Source organism: Brachyhypopomus gauderio, chromosome 7 (genome assembly GCF_052324685.1).
Source record: "Brachyhypopomus gauderio isolate BG-103 chromosome 7, BGAUD_0.2, whole genome shotgun sequence".
In the NCBI taxonomy this organism is placed as follows: Eukaryota; Metazoa; Chordata; class Actinopteri; order Gymnotiformes; family Hypopomidae; genus Brachyhypopomus; species Brachyhypopomus gauderio.
This window is the reverse complement of record NC_135217.1, coordinates 3,603,112-3,626,948: the sequence shown is the minus strand read 5'-3', so window position 1 is coordinate 3,626,948 and position 23,837 is coordinate 3,603,112. Positions and strand designations below refer to the sequence as shown.

The following is a 23,837-nucleotide window of genomic DNA, read 5'->3' as shown; positions in this document are numbered from 1 at the left end:
CATTTCAAATTGTCTTTGGAAACTGTGGACGTCGTGTCTTACGGACCAATGAGGAAAAGAACCATCCGGACTGTTATAGGCGCAAAGTTCAAAAGCCAGCATCTGTGATGGTATGGGGGTGCATTAGTGCCCAAGGCATGGGTAACTTACACATCTGTGAAGGCACCATTAATGCTGAAAGGTACATACAGGTTTTGGAGCAACATATGCTGCCATCCAAGCGACGTCTTTTTCATGGACGCCCCTGCTTATTTCAGCAAGACAATGCCAAGCCACATTCTGCACGTGTTACAACAGCGTGGCTTCGTAGCAAAAGAGTGCGGGTCCTCCCCTGGCCTGCCTGCAGTCCAGACCTGTCCCCCATTGAAAATGTGTGGCGCATTATGAAGCGTAAAATACGACAACGGAGACCCCGGACTGTTGAACAACTTAAGCTGTACATCAAGCAAGAATGGGGAAGAATTCCACCTGAAAAGCTTCAAAAATTGGTCTCCTCAGTTCCCAAACGTTTACTGAGTGTTGTTAAAAGCAAAGGCGATGTAACACAGTGGTAAAAATGTCCCTGTGCCAACTTTTTTGCAATGTGTTGCTGCCATTGAATTCTAAGTTAATGGTTATTTGCAAAACAAAATAAAGTTTCTCCGTTCGAACATTAAATATATTGTCTTTGCATTCTATTCAGCTGAATATGGGTTGAAAAAGATTTGCAAGTCATTGTATTCTGATTTTATTTACGATTTACACAACGTGCCAACTTTTCTGGTTTTGGGGTTGTACATATATTTTAGCCATTAGTGATAAGCACTTAAGCAAACTGAACTGGTGACATGGGAATTGTCTAACTGTGTAAGATGCTGTATGGTTTTAGCAAATATTAATTAACTAAATATGTATTAGCTGTAAATACAAACCCGTAGTTGTACATGACACATTCTCATGTAAATGATACTAGTCTAAATATCTTGCTAAATACCTTAATAATACATTAGTTTGCTTTCACATGAAACCTTATAGACACCATATATTTATACTAAAGTTATAAAGTTATTTATACTAAAGTTATAAAGTTATACTAACTTTATCTTGTCTCCTGCCAACAGCTTCTCAATCTTCTCTAGCAGCTCTGAGACCTGAGTCTGATCTTCACTCTCATAAATGTTGAGACAGTTAAACCTGTTCCCACATGTCTTCACAACTGTCTGGACCTCATGGTTCTAGTACAGGAACCAGCACCAGACAGGCCGGATTATGCACTGTTATTGACAAAATGTGGACCATTTTACACATTTTAAAATAATTACATTCTGAGGTACATTTAGGGACACACCAAATGCATCACTAATCCCACTCTGTGGAGGACGTCCCTCCATACTGTTTCTCACCACGTGGTGCTGCTGAGTCTGGAGTCTCTCCATTCATTATAACACAGAACATGTTATTCAGAAGGCAGTTAACAGACAGATGATGCGTCACATTGACCTGGAGCTGTCTATGACCCTGCCGACCACTAGAGGGCACCTTCACTCAAATGTTAGTTCAACTCTCTCATGACAAAAAAACTTACACATAAATCCTCATTATTTCTCCAAAGGATAATGGAGAACTTCAATATTCTAATGTTGTGTTACTTTAAGTTTCCTACTACCAAGCAGTACTGCCATACTACTAAGCATGTTTTGGGTTTACAACTTATTGTTATAATCTGTATATGGATCCTCATTCTCATTCTGAGGACTCAGTATGTTACAATTTAAAACACTCAACTCATTCTTGTAGAAATAACCACAGCAGGCCAAAGCTAAAGAGAGAACATGTAGGTTTGTTCTTCAGGAGCCTGATTTTAAGGTGCCTAAATCATACATGTTAGAACTTACACAGATTACTTTTAGGAGTAAGTTCAGTTCTGTAGTTTTTCAGCAGCAACTGTGGTAACACCGCCACCTTTTCAGATTATGTTTAATCACACATACTGGATTAGTCAACTGACTTATAGACTAGAGAATTCATCATTCTCACCTGATACTGCAGTTGCTCATTCACTGTTTCTATTCTCCTTAGCTGTTCCTTCACTGTTTCTATTCTCATTAGCTGCTCCTTCAATGTTTCTATTCTCCTTAGCTGTTCCTTGACTGTTTCTATTCTCTTTAGCTGCTCCTTCACTGTTTCCATTCTTCAGTTTTCTTCGACCATGTTGTTTGTTCTCCTAAAAAAGAGTTAGACTTGTTATTCAGTTAAGACTCTAAATACAAACTTATACAGGGCATTGGGGAGCAGGGGAAAGGAACTATTTGCATGTGTGTGTCTGTTTTGGATATGTCTAATATTTGTGGGACAGTGTTCAGTCATATCGTATCTGGTATTCAAATACAAGACAGCCATAATTCATCACAATTCATCATAATTCAAAGCTGGGCTTGCTTTAAAAAAAAAAAAAGAATTTTCAGATGCTTTGTAACTCGTGATAGTGCTTCATCATTTCTCTGACAATTCAGTAGATTTTGATCCTTATGGAACAGACAGTCCACTGTGATCGTATCCTTCCTGGTTACACATCTGCTGCTGTCTGGTGTCATGTAGTCTGGATCAAATGTGTGATGGAGCACCACCAAAACTGCAGGCTTTGATTCTGAATCAAAAAACAAAAGACAAATAGTGACAATATGTCCATAACTAACAATATAACTAAAAATATGCATTTCAAATAATACATACAAGGCTTTCATTACAGAACACGTTACCTGATACATGATTAATTTCACACAGAGCTGCTTCTATGTCAGTTCCAGCTTGTGAAACAACAGGGCAAAAAGTCAGAATGAAATCAGATTCCTCCACTCTAGACACTTCTGTTAAAGCTGGTATTTGTTCATGGAGTCTTCTTCTGAACTCATTATGAGCATCTACGGTGTTTCCAGTTACAATCAATGTGTATTTATTTCCTGTAATAAACAAACATAGTGCTTCTTTTGATATGACTTAACATGTATATTTACAAAATGAATGCTTTTTTCCTTCATTGTGGTTCATTGAACCTCAGATGATCTGGACCATCATAATGTATGTTTGCCTTTTGTCTTGCCCTATCCTGCTGCTATTAAAACTCATTGTTTTAATCTATATATCGATCCTCATTCTCATTCATAGTACTTACAGCGTTACAATTTAAAACATTCAAATCATTCTTGCAGAAATGATCACTTGAGTGCAAAGCTGATGAGAGAACATGCAGGTTTTGTCTTTTAGAAGCCTGGTTTTAAAGTGTTTAAATCAAAGTTTGAAGAGATCACTTTTAGGCACCTGTAACAGCTGAATAAATGACATTTCACACCCAGAAGGTTCATATGTAAATTTTCATATCAACAGTTACTTCGGTACAATCCTGCTATAGGCCTATCAGTGTACACCTGAATTGGGAAAATGATGTAAGAAAACACTAATGTTGTTATTATGCTTATTATGTAATAATTATGTTTAATCATCATTCTCACCTGATACTGCAGTCGCTCCTTTACTGGTTCTACTCTCCTCCTGTTTGGTCTCCTAAAAGAGGGATTTGTTATTCAAGCAAGACTCTAAATGCAAACCTATACAGGGCACTGGAGCAGGGGAAAGGAACAGTTTGCACGTGTGTGTGTGTGTGTGTTTTTGTGTTTGGTCAAAAAGTTGCTGGATAGTGTCCAATCATCATATTCTGGTTCATCATGCAACATTGGGCTTGGTATTTAGTTTAAGTGCTAGTGTCCTCTTTACCATTCTTGCCAAATAAGCCATATCATGCTAGTTCTATTATAGTTTCCCAGATCTTCAGTTTATCCCAGGTGTCATTAGGATTACCTGCACTGCTGACATTTGTGACCCAAATGGCAGCCTCCAACTGCTCCAACTGTTCAGCCAAGTTGAAGGAGCTAGAAAAAACAACAACCTGTAAGCATGCAGTCACACTGTGCTGTTCACATTCAGTCCACTTTTGAGAGAGAGAAATATTAGTGACATTAGAGTTTCCTTTATGAATGGAACTTAATCTCTATTTTACTGGCAACTGAAACAACAATAAATGTTTTAATATGAACATAAATGTAACGTTGGTTGCGGGCCGAAGGACGAGGCACGTAGTTCGTTTGCAACACTGTCGTTACTTTTATTGAGTGCACAAAAATAGCGTAGACAGCACACATCTAACATTAACACAAACGTGTGAGACTCTGACAAAGACGAGCACGGGACACTGCGCGAACGCACATTAGACAGACCACATAAGCCCCGAGTGATGACGAGACGAGCCACAGGTGAGACTGATGAACACACTCGGACACAACCACACCCACGAAGATACACAGACGCAGAGGACTAGACGTAGACAACATAAACACACGCCCAAAGGGGAGGGGTCAGGGGCTGTAGCGTGACAATAAAGGTAAAATTGCCACTAATTGTGTAGTTTGACTTACATGGTTTTGGATATATTACCTAGAAATGGAAAAGGGGAAAAAGGCAAAATTATAGATAATGTTTAAAGAACAAAATCAAAACAAACATCATATTGTATCTTTTCTTTAGCTGCAATGCGCTATCAATAATTTTACATTACTGCTGCACAGAATTTAATGAAATAAGCAGTTGTATTACATGTGTTTGTATAGTATAATTAGGAACAACTGTGATCCTCCATAATGCCTCCATAGTCCATAGTGTATCTGGGACATAAATCCTGACATATTCTGAAAAAACAATCAGATCTTTTGCTGTCTGAGAATTTCATGTATGTGTGTGTGTGTGTGTATTTTACTATGAGAATCACTTATTATATGAATTATATAAATTATATAAAATTCAGTATATTTAATTTAACCTTTGGACAAATATATATTCAATTACAAGAGTATAAAACAATTTAGCAAAACACCAAACAACACAAAAACCCCTAGATTTGAAGAATCAAATTTCAAATGTTATATTACAATACAATGTAAAATACAGTGTTGGAGAATATTTCTCCTTTCATAGCATTAAACTAAATGAAAGATGATTTCTCAGTCAATTTCTGATTGTAGTGAATACCCCCCCAACATATTAAATATGGAAATGTACAAGGAATTATGTGCTGCAGACCTTTTTACCAATGACATCAACATGCAGTGTTACGTCTCTAACTAGGCATCCAAGATCGGACAGACAAAATTATTCAAGTCATCTTGAGTTTTGTATGTGTATGTTACTGTGGGTTGTCACACCTTTTCTTCCGTATTTTAATTCAACACGTGCTGTTTTGTTTTGGTTTCCACGTTCACGTGTTCTCGTTTTTGTCCTTAGCCCGTTGTTGTTATCATCACCTGTTTCTAGTGAGTCCCTTGTTATCCCTTGTGTATGTAAGCCCTTTGTTTTTTGTTCATCGTCGCTGGTCATTGCACGTAGACTTGTGTTGCTAGCCTCCATGTGTTTCATTGTTTATGGGTTACTTCATGTCGCTGTTGTCATTTGCCTGTAATCTTTTGTCACCTGTCATTCTTTTGTAGTTTGTTAGTCCTGTCTTATTCGTTATTCGTGTTGGTTACATGTCTGGATTTCTCTCGTTTAATCGTTTAAATGATTCTTGTTAAATAAATCTCGCTCTACTCAGCACTTGGCTACGCGATCGGCACACGTCTTCGGCATTACATGCATTAACTGAAAAAAAACAACTGCTTAATGAAGACATTGTTGTAAATCAAAAATGTTTTTTTTAAGTAAACAACAAACCTGGAGTTTTAAATGCTTTGTAACTCGTGATAGTGCTTCATAATTTATGGGGCACTGCAGTAGTCCTTGATCCTCATAGAACAGACAGTCCACTGTAACTGTGTTCTGTCTGGATACCCATGTGCTGGTATCTTGTACAAGTCTGTCTGGGTCAAATGTGTGATGGAGCACCACTAGAACAACAGGCTTGGAGACTGAACCAAACAAAAAAAAAAAACAGACAGGCTTGAAAGCAGCAGAATGTCCATAATATGTCAAATATCAAAATAAGAACATAAAATATAGATTTAATACATGTTTACGAATCATTACAGAACACGTTACCTGGTACATGAATAATTTCACGCAAAGCTGCTTCTATGTCAATTTCAGGTCGTGAAACAACAGGGCAGAAAGTCAGAATGAAATCAGATTCCTCCTCTCTAGTCACTTCTGTTAGAGCTGGTATTTGTTCATGGAGTCTTCTTCTGAACTCATTATGAGCACTTAGGGTGTTTCCAGTTACAGTCATTTTGTACTTATTTCCTGTAATGAACAATCATTTGGTACAAATTAACACACACACACACACACACCCACACACAGATATATAAAGTATTAATACTTCATTCTACCTCAAATATTCAAGTTTGCAGCTTTTAATTGAGGTAATCTTGAAAACAAGTTTTTTAAATCTGCGTGTTTAGCTACACATACATGTTTATAATCATTATGAAATAATGTTACTGTGGTTAAATGAAACTGATGGATCTAAATGTGTAACGGTGAGTGATATAGATGTGGAAGCATTTGCAAGATTTCTTAATTCATTAAGGACAAATGTTGCCGTTTAAACACTCCAGGGTCGTAGGGCGAGGGCAATTCGAAATAGACATATAACCAACACAAACAGACATAAAAAAACATGACAGGCTTACACAACAACAAAGGTTAGAATAGAAATAAGGCCAGGAACCCATGAGGCTGATGATAACAGAACAGAGGCTAAGATCAACAATAACCAGCAAACAACAAGGGAAAAAAAAAACACAGAGTCAGTGAAGGGTGGAGAATTAAACAAGGGCCATAACTCAGAATGAAAACAAAAGGCCCATGGAATAAAACCAGGAAATAAACAGACAGACAGAAATAGCTAGGGAGGGGCAACCATGACAAAATCAAAGACAGCAAATGACTTCAGAGATTGTTCTTGTTATATTAAATAAATACTCACCAGTTACGCCTGGATTTTGTTCTCTCGTTTTAGGCAGTTCATTCATTTGATTCTCTTGAGCTTGAGTTTGAGGTTTACGCTCATCATCTGGACTATGTTTTTTTGTTTTTGTTGGGTTGCATTTCACATCTGAGTATTTTCCTTCTTCCATTTGAAATTCTTTTTCTAACAGAAAACGTTTCAAGTATTAAAGTACTTAACACAAATATGACACATCACTACCTAAAGGCTGCCATAACAAGTGTTGTTGCTTGACACACTCTCTTCTACTAAATTCTTCTTACAAATTAAGTTACTCGAAAATCCACAGTAGGTTGAGTCATTGATTGAGGCCTAGAGTCTCTCTGCACTGATTCACACCATAAACCACTTATCACGACTGGCCCCTCCCTAGCTATTCTTGTGGCAGTATCCAACAAATAAGTTAGAAATATTTAATCTGCAAGAAGTGAGCAGCAGTTCGGTTCCATGGCCAGAAAGAGCACCACAGATGCAGCGCTTGCTTTGAGAGTGCTGGTGGAGAAGTACAGAGAAGGTCAGAAGGAGCTGCACGCTGTCATCGTGGAGCTACAGAAACTGTGCCAAGAGAGGAACTGTGGTACTCTATGAGAAAGTCAGGAGTGGCAGAACATTATGTGAGGTTGGTACAGGACATGTGTGGGGTATTTGACAGGGCAGTCATGGTCCTGTGGTAGGGAACTGGTTTTGTGAACGGCGGGTCATGGGTTCAATTTCCAGCCAACAAGACAGAGGCTATATTAATTGCTTCTCCAGGTACACTCAAGAAGATTGGCAATAGTGCTAGTGATGTGACATTTGAAGCGATGCCTCGGAGACTGTATTGAGCAAAAAGGGGCATGCCAGATGAAGCCCCGGTTCAAGGCGTGTGTCATTACCGTAAAAATCATGTGACTGATGACAAACGAGGCCTCGGATTCAGTGGGTTACGTCATCGTTTCATTTTGAGTGTCACAACCACATAAAGGGGGTTTGAGCCAGAGACCTGCACGCGTCCGTGTTTTGAGACCCGCACCCACCCATATCCGCAGAGTGCAGCACCCACCCACCCGCGAACCTGTGGCTATTTCAAAGTTAAATCCGTACCCGCCCGAACCCGTTAATATTCTACCCGTTACCCACCCGTGCCCATGAAAAATCACACAAATCGAAAGTATTCCTATAGAGCACTTTATTTTTCAATGCGCCTATGAAAAAACGTCAGTACAACAAAATAAAATCTAAGGTTGCTGTGCAGGAACAGTATTCCTATCTAAAAGTAGCAACTGGTAAAACGCAAGAAAATTTATGTAGCCAACCGGTGCCATAACACAAAATGCAAAACGAGAGGGAACAAATGGCAGTAGGCTATAACAACTAAATAAAATCGCATAGGTTCACAAATCTATCCTAGGTTACTGTGCAGGAACAGTATATCGTCACTATAAATAATGTTAACATTATATTGGCAAGTAATTCAAACTACGGAAACATCAATAAGGGAAACCGTGTGGGTTAATCGAATCTTGTCAAATAATGTTTCCATTCTAATGTCAGTGTAGAATTAATGTCAATAATTCTAATGTGGCTGTGATTTCTAGTTTGAAAAGAGTTTGTTAGCATGTTGGGTGGCATGGAGTTGGTGGGCTTTAGCCATACTGCAAAAGGTTGTAGCAAGGTTAGACTACCAAGATGCCACACTGCTAATTTTACTTTGTCTTTGTTTATATTGACTGTAGCATAATGTTGTATTGGATGACTGAATACCTAACTAGCAAAGAGAGAAAACCGTCATTTTATTAATGACTTTTAATATGGTAACATAATTTGCTTAAACAGGTTAGGCTAGGCTAATCAGTGAATTGTGGTTTTAGAAAATGTTTTTGTTCCTTAAACTAAAGTGTAGGTTAAACTTTTCTGCTACCACTACCTGAATGATGTACATCATTGGAATATGCCTTATGTATTATTATCAAAGACTATGAATATTATGCCCAAAGAGGATTTGGTAGGATGTATAATACTTTTAAACTATAACTTTTTTACAAATGTGACGGAAGGTGTACTTTAATACTTAAGTATTTTTAAAAGCAAGTACTTCAGTACTTTCACTTAAGTAAGATTTTGAACATGGAACTTTCACTTGTATCGGAGTAGCATTTGACCAGTGGTATCTGTACTTTGACTCAAGTAATGAAATTGAGTACTTCGTCCGCCTCTGACTACCACATATCGTTTCGGACAACACTGCAAAGAATGTCTCCACTGCCCGCATGTCAAGCGTGTGCTCAACACATCTGACCAATCACACGCAGATTTAATAATGTGGTGGGAAAACACTGAAAAAAAGTTATCTCCACTTTTTTTGTGGAAACGGCAGGCAATTGACCAAGCTGTATTGCGTTCTATTTTGGTACTATTTTGTGATCATTTAATAATTGGTTATAATAAAAGTTTTATTTATAAAGCATTGTTATGCAGCATTTTTACTCATCACAAGTGCTTAACAATGTCAATAATGAAACAAAATGTTATAAAATTAGTATTAAGCTATTAATTAATTAATAATGTAAAAAATATATATGGGGAGCCGTTTGGGAGCCGAAAGAGCCGGCTCTCCACAGTAAGAAGAGCCATTAGAGCCGCATCTCAAAATAGAGCCGAAAATCCCATCACTACTAGCTGTGTCTGTCCTGGACAGCGTCTCTTGCCTCTGAATGCCATTGTCCAATCAGCGTTGAGGTGCATTCCCTGTAGTCCCGCCTTTTTTGGGGCGATTTGAGAAACTGAAAATCGCCCCGACTGCTCTCGTAGACTCTCGTGTTAAATGTTTTTTTTCAAAGTGCAGGCGCTGCAATGCAATGTCTATGGGTTCCGGGAGGGCTCGCCCTTACGTGCTTGCGTCAGACGTAACGTAGGGAAATTAATCTGCTCAACACGGTCAGCGTTCCTTCAACTCAGAACAACTCAATCGTTTCATTAAGAGAAGTGCCATTCTGTCGTCGTAATAATCAAGATAAACTAGCAACTAAGGAATTATGGCCACCGAGACCAAATTTAAACATCAAAGAAGTGAAGTGTCCACAAAGGGAGGAAAAGAATATAACCGGGGATTTTGGTGAAACTGGTATGAATGGAAAACATGGCCAGCAGGCTGTGAAGTAGAGCGCCCTGTTCTGCTCTCCCTGCATTCTGTTACATCCTTAATGCTGTTGCCCATTTATATTCTAACACACAACACCTACAATAAAATGCTGTCTGAGGAATACAGAAATTATTGTGAGTGGGAAAGATTCACTTTTAATTCATGGTAAATCTCTTCATGTTTAAAGTTGTTTATGAGGGCAAATTGAGAGATGACAATTTTTGTTGACCACAGTTAATTGTTCAGTCATTGTAGAGCTTTAACCAAGATGATATTTACAAGATATATTGGTGCACAAATACTGTACAGTCTATAATGTAAGGAGAAATATATATTTATGATTATATTTTTATTGGTTAAGTCACTGTTTTTTATTTACCCACTGAAATGGTCATCACAACAATTGCCCCCCGAGATATTTGTCAGAGGCCGCCACTGCTGGTAAGGGGTTTTAATTGTATTCAGATAAAGTAACGTTTAATTTTATTGTAGGTGAAGTGTCGACTCTGCTCCACGGAGCTGTCTTACATCAACGAGAGCACTTCATCAATGCTGAGGCATTATAGAGATCGAGCAATAGGGCAATGAAGAATCAGCACATACTGGTGAGAGTACCACAGGTGTGTTAAAATTCTCAAATAAAATTGAAATGTTTTCATTTAAAATTGTTTATTACACACAAAATGCTTTGTGTATCTGTAATATTGTTTGTAAACTTGTCAGTACTTTAATAAGGCAAAAAAAAATTTCCTTACAGTTCCTAACAAGCAAGCTGTGGATGAGGCTGTGATCAACATGATCATCAAAGACCGTCAGCCCCTCTCCATCGCACCTAGATATTTATGCACACCATCTTCGTCTGTACCCTGTGAAAGACTTTTTTTCTAAGGCAGGAGAAATTTTATCTAAGAGGAGAAATCGCCTTGGAGACAACACACTTCAAAAACTTTTGTTCCTCAATAAAAATACATAAATGAATGAATTTCATTTTTGTGTTTTATATTATTTTTCTTTTTCATTAATGAAAATCCTTACATAAGTTGCACATTTTAGCTGAATTTTATTAGACAGATTTGCTATATTTTGCAGAGTTGGTTTAGCATTTACACAAGGTTTTAAGCTAATTTTGGACTCTTCTGGACACAACAAATTGAGCAAATGAAATTATATAAATATTTCACGAGTTGATGTGTTTTCAGGATGCTTTTTCAACTTTTCATTTTGTTTACTTGCAATGATATTATAACTACTGCAGGGGTCACTATTGAGTGACCAACACTGTATCAATACTAAGTCAACACAGTTTGTGTAGTGTGTCGATACACTCCTTGAGGTATCATCTTCCCATCACTATCCATGACTGCGTCAGTTTCGCCAAACAGTGTGCTCTGGGGAGCTTAGCTTAGGTTAGCAAAGGTTAGCTTATGTTGCTATGCTAGCGGACCCACATTGGAAATGAACCGCGACTTTCCGAGGGCTCAATTAAAAAATATAATTGACCAATCATGGCAAATAAGGGCTGGTTAGCTTCAGAAGGAAGTAATCTATTGGTTAGAACAGCTTTCAATCACTTCTAAGGCGCCAGATTGTCTGTAGAGCCGATTGGATCACCCCACCTCCCCTTCCCCTTCGCACCTCGCCGGGGAGAGGTTGTAAAACCTGTCAATCAAAGTCACTACCCCCCCCCCCCCTTCAGACCAATAAAAACCACTCAAATCAAAGCAGAACTCCTTCAGCTTTGTAATAAGAGGTCAAATCAGCGTTAAGAATGCTTCTGTGACGCTTAGGGGGCAGATTTGTCGGAGCGTCTCATCCAGGAAGTGGGATACGCAAAATTTTGCAGTGAGGTCAGCAAGCTTTTTAAGGTATTTATCCACAACGGATATACGATGTTAAGGTCTTAAATTAAAGCCTTATTAGTAAACGATTTTTAGGTGACAAAACATTAAGACATCTCACATCATAAATATGTTATTTAAACGGATATGACGGGAGACCCCCCCCCGCGAGGTGCACTTTTGTCGCCAACTTCAAAGCCGGATATCTCGCGATTGGCTGCACGTAGACGTCTAAAACTCGGTAGGCATGTAGATGGGATAGGAAATTTTGAATTTATCGCTTTTGTTCGGAGATTCATTAATGTTTAATATGTTTTATAAGGCCCTAAAGGAGGGGGCGCTTCTGCAGTATAGGCTTTTAGAAATCACCAGTAGATTACTGTTTGAAGACCTGAGAGACCTCACTGGAACATATCTAACCATCATTTCACTGAAGTAAAGAGGGGCAAGACCATGAAGACATTTAAAAACCATGACTAGAACCTTAAAATCTATTCTAAAGCTGACAGGTAACCAGTGCAGTGAGTGTAGTGCAGGTGTAATATGATCTCTCTTTCTCCTGCGGGTCAGAACCCTTGCAGCCGCGTTCTGAACTCGCTGTAGGTGCGAAATAGAGCTCTTTGGAAGAGCAGATAGAACAGCGTTACAATAATCTAGCCTTGATGTGATAAATGCATGGACAAGTTTTTCACTGTCAGCAGGAGAGTGTAGTATTATTTCTGTAGTATTATTTCATATACATTCGCTGCTATAATTGCATCTTGGAATCTTTATCCTTTTAGCAACACTCTCATATTTAATGTTAAAACAATGAAATTGGTAGAGTAAAATGACTGAACTGATGAACTTACATAACATAGTGCATTCAGTTTATAACAAGTGTAATCTATTACAGTATTTTGCTCGGGTTGAATACATACTTGATGAAGGATCAGTGCAACAACAAAAAAAACGGAATGAACCAAGAATAAAGAATACACATTTTTTCTGGGGCTCTGGTAAAATGCGTCCCTCTTGTATTCTCAATGTAAATGCGATGCAGATAGTATTACTGAGGTAATACTATTACCTCAGGAAGTTACTGAGAGAAATGGTAATCAGTTTATCAGCAGTAATAATGTAACTTAAATAAGCTCCAGCTTTATTCTATAAGGGGAACCAAATTTCCCTGTCTCTGGTAAAAACTGTTCCCCTTGTGTTCACAGTATAAAGGTGGTACAGGATGAATAAATGTTAATGAATTGATTATACACAGATATAAATAATCAGCACCATTTCTGTACATTATATCATCTCCAGCAGTTATTCTACAAGGGAAACCACTTTTCCCAGTCTCTGGTAAAACCTGTTCCCCCCGTGTTCTCAGTGTTAAAGGAGGTACAGATGGTTCAAATGTTACTGTGTGAAATGGTAAAAGAGATATAGTTTATCAGCATGATTAATTTATATCAAATCTACTCCACCTGTAATAAACGGAGGGGGAACCACTTTTGTCAGGTTCTGGTTAAATGTGTTGCCCCTCTTTTTTCAGTGTAAATGATGTAAATATATATACAGTAAAGTTACTGTGTGAAAGGGTAACAGATATATAGTTTATCAGCATGATTACTGCAGCTGAATATCCACGCTAGCTGAACTGTGTTGTGTTGAAACACTGTAAACAATGCTATGGATTAAAAATGTAAAGTAAGAAACGTTACTACTGTAGAACTAAAACGTAAATGCATTCCAAACGATACCAAACAGTTTCCAAGATGCAATTATAACAGCGAATGTATATGAAATAATACTACAGACTCATTACTGTACCATATAATGTAGTTTATTCATATCAGCAATAATTCATGCCCAATACACCATCCTCACTGGAGTCTGAACAGAGTAACATAGCTTTATATAAACGCTATAAAAGATTAGACCTCAATGAAACACTTTGGATATACGGAGTGGAAAACGAAACGAAATCTAGCTCATCTTTAATATTAAACCTGTTATAACAATATTCTTATGCTTTTGGGGATCTAACTCGACAAGAGTCGAGAGGTTTGGCGGTCAAACTCCATGGGGGGGTATACAGGTGGCACCATTGGTGGTTACCAGGCAGGGTAACTGAGTGATTGGGAATTTCACCCTCGGCCGGGAGTCGAGCACCAGGTGGCCGTGCATAACTGTGGGCCGACGAGCACACCGTTCACATAAAACCAGTGAGAGTGAAGGTCGCGCTCTGTGTGAGTGTTTGTTGTTCTAGAGAGCGTGGGTGAGCTAAATCTATTGTAATTATCTTAATAGTTTTTCCGATTATTATTATTATCTTATTTACTTTACTTTTTATTATATTGTTTACTTTACTTTTTTTACATTTTATGTTATTTTAATATTTTATCTTTAAATTTTTTAAACATTTTCTCTTTGTCTTATCTCCTTTTATGTTTCTTTTATTTATACTGTAAAGCACTTTGAGTTGCATGTATGTATGAAAGGTGCTATACAAATAAAGATTATTATTATTATTATTAAGTACGAGTTTATATGGATCTATTTCACAAACTAAGTGAGAAACCGCTTACCCGGAGGAACAGAAAGAAATACAAGAGCAACAACGAGAAACACACAGAGCCCGTCTGAGCCTCCCGCCGCACTACGTCATGATTTCGACATGCGCACTGTAGGGGGAACAGGGGGAACTGAATTCACCGTAACACCGTAACATACCCCCACCCCCCCGGTCAACTATCGATACACGCCGCCACCACCCCGGAGCAACATTTGACACACACGCCGCTAAAAATATATTTCTTTTGCATTATTATAGTAGGTAGATCATTTTGACTTGGTCATTTTATAAGTAGCTCGCACCCCTGATCTAAAAGAACTGTTGTGCCCATCACTATTGTACTTACCGTATGTCGTTTGCTCTAGCTGGACATGGGCTGTGTATACGGGCGCAGTAAAACGGTCATAAAACGTGAGCGGCGTTCACTCTGAATTCACTTTCGTTCACGTCTCTTCCACTTTCACCATGATAATACATATTTGACAATATAAAAAATTGCACATCCCTTCTGAAAATTTTATTTCAATGTTTTTTGAAAATGTTGATATTTTATACTGTCAATAGTCTCAACTGTCAATTGTCTCTGGTTCTACAAGAACGCAGTCTGGTTCTGTAGGGAGGTCATGTGGGCCGGATGCACTGCAGTATACGTACTCACGACTTGCAGCATAGTAACCAGTATGAATACAGAAGGAGTTTAACTGCATTATTATAGTCAATTTTGTGGTCAGTATTATTTGGGTGAGTTCTTCTCTTTACGTTCTTTAGGTACATATCTGTTACATTAAGACTATGACAATACAACATATTTAGCCCTTTCAATAAAGATTAAATGAGTATTTACTTACCAGACTTGCCCTTTGCTGTGACTGTGAGAGTAGAGGAAGAAATCACTTTCAATCTCTACAGCACTTTCACTCTCACTGCGTGCGTGCGTGCGTGCGTGCGAATGATGCTAAGCGCCCCGACCCCTCCCTTGTATTGGTGTTTGTGTTTTCAAACGCGTTTGTGAGTCTGTGTTACTCGTTTCAGATGTCATGCCATGCGGTTAGTGTGTTTTTATGTGTGCACGTAGATGGTAAATTCACAGTGTTTGTATTCGACAGTCCCGCGTTTTTCGTTCAGTATATTCGCTGTTTAAATAAACAGAAACAAACGAAACCGAAACTGACGTATCCGTATCCTGCCTCGATCTTTGCAAAGTTACAATATTTATATAGAGCATATAGTGTGAAACATCAGGCACAAGGAACAGTACATGTGTGGCTCCAACAGATCCCAGGAACAAATTCAGGATCTCTCTCTCTCGTATATCCCACAATACGCATTAACAAAAACGATCAAAATCTCACCTCAACGAACAAAAATCAGTGGCATATATGACATCCGTACGTAAGATGCCGATGCCTTTCCGTGTTAATACCGCTACTGGATTTTTGGCAGCAGGTTGCAGGTAGCTGACGGCGTTTTTTCAAGGAGAAAGGTAACGGTAGTTAACTATGTAAACTGTGATGACATTGTTTGTGGAGCTATCTGATAGTTGGTTAAAAACACACATCTCCGACTCAAAACACACAGATCAAACCCACTGTGTGTGCTTAATAAAATGCAGCTTGTCACTAGTCAGCTTCGGAATTAGTTAGCTAACTTAGTTAGTTAACCTATCTAGCTAGTTAACCTAGATAGCTTAGGTAGTGAAGGTTTGAGGAAAAATATATATATGTATATATATGTGTGTATATATATGTATATTTATATATATAAATAACTATTTCATTTTCAAATTGTGTTTCATAATTTAGGATTGTAGGACTGTAAGCTATAATGAATGAAAATCCATTTAGTTAACTAGCAGTTAACTAGTTAGCTAGAAGGCGGACGTTGTGGATAGTCAAAATTTAGTACACTACTTTATGATGGTAGTTTAAAGCAGTTTCTTAACCCTGGTCACTGCCCTAAAATTGTGTGTTTTCCACTGGAGCCAACTGATCAGCTAATAAACAATCCTTTATTGAGTTTACACAGCACATCATATCACCACTTACTTTATCAAGTGCTTTTATAAAAAAACTTTAGAATATGCATAAATGAATGAATGTTGCAAAAAATAATTTACTTTTAGTAGTTGAGGGTTAGGGTTTGTTAGAGTTTGTTCAAATCTCAAGTATTGTGGTGTAATTTATTTCCTAATACAAACAAAGAGAACTTGAGAGGAGAGAACTGGAGAGGAGAACAGACAACAGGAGAGGAGAGCAGAGGACAGGAGAACAGAGACCAGGAGAGGAGAGAATAGGAGAGGAGAGGAGAACAGACAACAGGAGAGCAGAGAACAGGAGAGGAAAGAGGAGAGAACAGAAGAGGAGAACAGAGTAGAACTGGAGAGGAGAGGAGATGGGAGAAGACAAGCGGTATGGAAAACAATGCCTAATAAACACATTATTAATAAAATACACATGTTTTTAGTACGAAGACTAGCAAAATAATGCCAGATGTAGTTTGTTTTAGCACAGTCTTTTGTATTTAAAATATTGTTTCCAGCTTTATTTTAAGCATGCTTTCCTGAATTACTATTTAACAAGGTAGAAGAGAGGGTGGAGAGAGAGGAAATATGAAATGTGGAGAGACCTGAAATGAACTGAACTGATCAGGACTGGACTGATCTAAAGAAAGAACAGGTTAGGAGAAGAAAGACAAAACATACAGGATAGATAATAAGTAATTATTAAAGAGTATTAATTGTGTAGACCCCTTAGCACTAATAATTATTAATGTCTTTCAATAATTTGTTTGTGTGTCATAAAAGGTAAAAGAACAATTTAGAAACAAGTGAATTGTTTACATTATTACAGTTGCATGAAATCCATTGTTGACATACTGTTGTGCATACTTTATTGAGGAATGGATTTACTGATGGAATATACCTGGTCCATGTCCTTTAGTAAAAGCTCACTATCTTTAGGTCACCAACAGTCATTCTGCAGAATTTGTGCACCCTTTGTTAAATATATATATAAAAAATTGGGCTGAGCCCCGGATCTTTACATACCCAGGCAATGCCCCTGTTGCTCTGCAAAATGCCCGATTCTGATCTGCAAAATGCACCATAATGCAAAATCATTACCTGTGTGATTTAAAAACAAAAAACATAACCACACCCATTTCTATAGTAGCCTTTTAAAACTATTCTGGTTTCTACACATTTCTAAGCCCAGTTGTTACTCTGTCTATCATTGGGTTCAACCTCATTACTTGTCTTATTTGAGATACGACTTTCTCTATATTTAAATGAAGACCAGAGATTAATTGAGAAATGGCTTAGCTAGCTGTTTTCTTTATTGCAGTTGACTGAGTTCCGGTGCAGTTACAAAAAGCCAAACAGGCAAGTATCACCAGTCACAAATATTTCTAATCAATATAACGCTTTAAGGCATTAAGGAATTCCTTTCAAGAAGTGCATTTTATCCTCTAGATCAGTGGTTCACAAACTTTTTCTGCCATGCCCCCCTTTAGTAGATGAGAATATTTTTGTGCCCCCCCTACACCCACCCACCCATATTGACACATGTGTACATGTTTTACTTCCAAGCTCCGCGCCCCCCCCTGCAATAACTCTGTGCCCCACCTAGGGGGCATGCCCCCCACTTTGGGAACCACTGCTCTAGATTATGCTAAATATCCCTGGTGACAGACTACTTGATAAGAAAAACATTAGCTGATAAACTGCAATAAATGTAATCACGTATGTAGGTTTCATCCCAAAAAGTACATCATTGACATCACCACTACATGAGATCAAACAAGCATGAGAGAGAACTCTGCAAACATGTACAAGGTAGATATGTTTACCAAGTTATGAACCTGACCCTTTATTTCTGTATTACAATGTGTATACTGTAAACAAGCAACATTAAGCTTTGTTTGTGCATATATTTACCCGCTAGTGATAAGCCCTTATGCAAACTGAATTGGTGACATGGGAATTTTCTAACTTTGTAAGTTGCTGTATGGTTTTAGCAAATTATAATCCATTAAGCAAATGTGTGTCAGCTGTAAATATAAAACAGTATATTGCATTTCTAATATTTCCATCTTTGGGACAAGACATTCTCAAATGACTGCAATTTGATGCATTTAATATGTAGCTTCATTCTTCAGACTGTTCATCTCCTAAAACTGTTAAGATGAGGGGAATGAGACAGGAAGAGGATCAGACATGACTGCTTTGATTATGATGCACTGATCCTACATCACTGACCACTGGGACACCTATTCTCATGTAAATTATGCTAGTCTAAATACATTAATAATACCTTAGGTTGCTTTCACATGAGACTTTATAGACACCATAAATCTCTATTTCATTAATAACTTTATCCTGTCTCTTGCCAGCAGCAGACCTGAGTGCGATCTCCACTCTCATTAATGTTGAGACAGTGAAACCTGTTCCCACTTTTTTCACATGTGTCTGGACCTTCTGGTTCTGGTACAGGAACCAGCACCGGACAGGCTGGATTCTCCACTGTAAATGACAAAATCTGAATCAGTTAACACATTTTTAAATAATTACAGCATTATTCTGAGGTATACTATATTGCCAAAAGTATATGCTCATCTTCCCAGACTCAAATATGAGCTTAAGTGACATCCTCAATATGTGACAATCAATATGACGTTGGTCTCCCCTTTGCAGCTAGAAGAGCTAGATTACAGCTAGAAAGCTGTCCACAAGGTTTAGGAGTGTGTTTATAGGGATTTTTGACTGTTCTTCCTGAAGCGCATTTGTGAGGACACATACAGATGTTGGACAAGAAGGCCTGGAGACTCGTCCATCAGATTGCCAGATGGAGAAGTGTGATTTTTCACTCCAGAGAACGCACCTCCAATGCTCTAGAGTCCAGTGGCAGCGTCCTTTACACCACTGCATCCGACACTTTGCATTGCACTTGGTGATGCATGGCTTGGATGCAGCTGCTCGACCATGGAAACCCATTCCATGAAGCTCTCTGTGCACTGTTCTTGAGCTAATCTGAAGGCCACATGAAGTTTGGATGTCTGTAGTGATGCACTATGTGCTTCACAGGTAGCACAGGTGGCATTCTATCACAGTTCCACCCTGGAATTCACTGAGCTCCTGAGAGCAACCTATTCTTTCACAAATGTTTGTAATGTCTGCATGCCTATGGGCTTAAATTTTATACCTGTGGCTATGGAAGTGATTGGAACACCTGATTCTGATCATTTGTATGGGTGAGCAAATGCTTTTGGCAATGTAGTGTTTGTGCATCAGAGTACATCTGAGTTAGGAAAACAGTGTAAGCAAACACTAATGTTGTAGGAGTAAGTTCAGTTCTGTAGTTCTTCAGCAGTAATACCATCACCTTTTCAGATTATGTTTAATCTCACGTACTGGATCAGTTAGCTGACCTGTAGACTGAAGTGTTCATCATCCTCACCTTATAATGCTCCTTCACTGTTTCTATACTCCCCAAATGCTCCATCACCATTTCTATTCTCCCCATCTGCTCCTTGACTGTTTCTATTCTCCCGATCTGCTCCTTGACTGTTTCTATTCTCCCCATCTGCTCCTTGACTGTTTCTATTCTCCCCATCTGCTCCTTGACTGTTTCTATTCTCCCCATCTGCTCCTTGACTGTTTCTATCCTCCCCATCTGCTCCTTGATTGTTTCTATCCTCCCCATCTGCTCCTTGACTGTTTCTATTCTCCCCATCTGCTCCTTGACTGTTTCTATTCTCCCCATCTGCTCCTTGACTGTTTCTATTCTCCCCATCTGCTCCTTGACTGTTTCTATCCTCCCCATCTGCTCCTTGACTGTTTCTATCCTCCCCATCTGCTCCTTGACTGTTTATATCCTCCCCATCTGCTCCTTGACTGTTTCTATCCTCCCCATCTGCTCCTTGACTGTTTCTATCCTCCCCATCTGCTCCTTGATTGTTTCTATTCTCCCCATCTGCTCCTTGATTGTTTCTATTCTCCCCATCTGCTCCTTGACTGTTTCTATCCTCCCCATCTGCTCCTTGACTGTTTCTATTCTCCCCATCTGCTCCTTGATTGTTTCTATTCTCCCCATCTGCTCCTTGACTGTTTCTATCCTCCCCATCTGCTCCTTGACTGTTTCTATTCTCCCCATCTGCTCCTTGATCGTTTCCATTCTCCCCATCTGCTCCTTCACTGCATGTATTCTCCAGTATTCTTTGACCATGTGTTTTCTCCTCCTAAAAGAGAAGGATTTGTTATTCAGTCAAAAAAATACAGAACTCTGGACACTGGAGCAGGGGAAAGAAAACATTTGCATGTGTGTGTGTTGGGTATATCTAATATTTGTGGGATAGTGTTCTGTCATCTTGTATTCAAGTAAAAGGCAGCCATGATCACAATTCATCACAATTCATCAAGATTTAAGGTTAATTGTTAAGTAGTGTAAATACAGTGGAAGTACAATGCTTCAACAGGGATGAAGGGTCAAATTTTCTATGAAATCTACTGATAATTTCACTATTCTTGTGAAATATTATTAATTATGTTTGTCTACAGGTCTTCAGTGTTTTCCATCTATCATTGCAGAGGATCACCTGTGCCAAAGTCCGATTTGAGCAAAATAGCCAGCTTATCGACCATTCCAAAATATTTGAAAAACCTATAAAAAAAGAAAAAAAAGTTTAACAACCATTTAAAACAACTGTGTCATTCTTAATAATATGAGATTATTACTTCACTTGACTTTGCCCAGATCAACGTTAGGTTAAGTAGACATCAGTTAGGTAGAACAATTCATATTCTATCACTCATAAGCCAATGATAGAAACAGTGTTATAAGACCAACACAAAATTGGGAATGAATGTGATCCTCCATAATGCAGTCAGTGTAACTAAGATATAAATCCTCACATTCTCAAAAACGGATAATGTCTGAGCGTTCTATTGTTCTATCTATTGGCAGTGCTTGACAGACAATCACCAAAGAGCCAAATTTAAGAAAATATGGTCTGAGACCATATCTGAGGGATAACAAGGAATGCTGCTACAGGTCTATGTGCATCAGAGTACACCCGAGTTATGAAAACAGTGTAAGGAAACACCAATATTGTAGGAGTAAGTTCAGTTCTGTAGTTTTTCAGCAACAACAGTGGTACCGTTGTCACCTTTTCAGATTATGTTTAATCTCATGCACTGGATGACTTGTAGACAGGAGGGTTCATCATTCTCACCTGATGTTACATTCGCTCCTATAATACTCCATACGCTCCAATTGTCCTCTTTTCTTTCACCATGTTGTTGTTTGTCGTCCTCCTGAAAGGGACTTCACAGTCAGTCAAGACTCTAAATACAAATGTATATACTTGACACTGGATCAGGGGAAAGGAACACTTGCGTGTGTGTGTGTGTGTGTGTGTGTGTATGTGTGTGGGGGGGGGTGCACGTGTTTTGGATCTGTCTATTATTTGTTGCATAGTGTCCATTCATATATTTTGTATTCAAGTATAAGACAGCCGTGATTTATAACACAAAGCCGGGCTTGCTATTTAGTTTAAGTGTCCACTAGAAATGTTAACATTTCACTCCTCTTGACCAGCGACATCAAAATGTAGTTATTTAGCCATTATTTAAAGACTTTACTTTGCTGCATCATCAGTTTGTTTGTTTGTGCTTAGCAGAGATGGATAATAAAGACTATGTTGCTAAACTCTTGCCTCTCGTGCCTCCTCAGTATCAAGCATTTCATGATTCGACAGCTGAGATAATTATTTAAGTCATCTTTATTTTTAAAGTTAGGGTTAAAAATTAACTGTGGCTTAATGAAGACTCTAAAACAAATTTTGTTCCAACAAAGGTAATTAAAAACACCTGAGGTTTTAGATGCTTTGTAACTCGTGATAGTGCATGATAATTTTTCGGACACTGTAGTAGATTTTGATCCTCATGGAACAGACAGTCCACTGTGATTGTATCCTTCCTGGTTACAAATCTGCTGCTGTCTGGTGTAATGTAGTTTGGGTCAAATGTGTGATGGAGCACCACCAAAACTGCTGGCTTTGATTCTTAATCAAAGAACAAAAGACAAATGGTGACAATATGTCCATAACTAGCATGTAAAATGACAAAACAAGAAGATAAAATATGCATTTGAAATATTAATACATACAAGGCTTTCAGAATACAGTACTGTATTTTAATACAGTCTGAACCAAACAAAGGACAGACAGGCTTGATAGCACCAGAATGTCCATAACATGTACATTTAATACATGATGATAATGTGCAAGGACTCTAGAACCATCACAGAACACGTTACCTGATACATGATTAATTTCACGCAGAGCTGCTTCTATGTCAGTTCCAGCTCGTGATACAACAGGGCAGAAAGTCAAGATGAAATCAGATTCCTCCTCTGTAGGCGCCATTCGAGCTGGTGTTTGTTCATCTAGCTTTCTTCTGAACTCTTCATGAGCATTTAGAGTGTTTCCAGTTACAATCATTGTGTATTTATTCCCTGTAATAAACAGTGTTTCTTTCAGTACAAATGAACATGTATACACAAATTAATGCTTTTTTTCTTCATTGTGGTTCATTGTACCTCAGATCTTCAGTTTCATATTTAATAAATCTTGAAAATATGTCACATCTGACTCCACCCCCTCTCTCCCTGGCTGTCATTCTCCGTCCTTATGTTAGTATCCTGCCTGTCTGTCCCACCTTCCTTTGTAAACCTGCCCCTCTAATTACCATTCCACTGGTGTCTTGTTTCATTCCCTGTTGGTTCTGTATATTTAAGACCTTTAAGTATCTTGTCCATGCTGCCGGTTATTGTTTTCCTTATGTTCTGCTCTCATTGCTCACACTACCCCTTGGTTCATGCCTTCCCCATGTACTCATTTCTGACCCTTATTATCCTTAATTATTTAACCAAAACCCCAGAGTGTACATATTACTTGTTTCTTGTTATTTACTTCTTGTTTAGTTTAGTTGTTTACTTCTTGTTTTGTTTTGGATCTTAATAATAAATCCCCATTCTCAACCCTCCAGCGTTTGTGTCACAACTGCTTAGTACAAACGTTATAAAATATGTTTATCATCAACATGTTATTAGCTAGATATCGGCTTCAGGTTGAATCATTGGCTTCAGGTCGAATCATTCCTGAGTTTATTCATTATACTAAATAAACACTCACCAGTCGTGTCTGGCGTTTGCTGCCTCATTTCAGATGATTCATTTGTTTTATTGTCTTGACATTCTGCACAATAAAAACAGAGTGTGTCATTGGGTCTAATGAACACTCCATTGATGTCAGATCTGATGCCACTTCTCCAGCCCACCACCAGAGGTCCTCATCTCC

At 38.4% G+C, this 23,837-nt stretch overlaps 1 protein-coding gene across 5 annotated transcripts in view; it reads right to left on the bottom strand.

Annotated features, from left to right (window-relative positions):
- The window catches only part of LOC143518488 (uncharacterized), a 52,877-nt gene that overhangs the window by 23,473 nt on the left and 5,567 nt on the right, over positions 1-23,837 (bottom strand). For 2 of the 5 annotated variants that reach the window (XM_077010977.1, XM_077010980.1), the window contains 7 exons: positions 23,673-23,735; positions 22,796-22,993; positions 22,348-22,541; positions 21,711-21,792; positions 21,075-21,139; positions 19,937-20,717; positions 18,049-19,002 (listed from right to left, as the gene is read on the bottom strand). In XM_077010977.1, coding sequence (XP_076867092.1) covers positions 19,938-20,717; positions 21,075-21,139; positions 21,711-21,792; positions 22,348-22,541; positions 22,796-22,993; positions 23,673-23,735 — 1,382 coding nt within the window. In that variant the 3' untranslated portion in view covers positions 18,049-19,002; position 19,937. The other 3 variants (XR_013132210.1, XM_077010981.1, XM_077010978.1) reach the window with 3 other exon arrangements.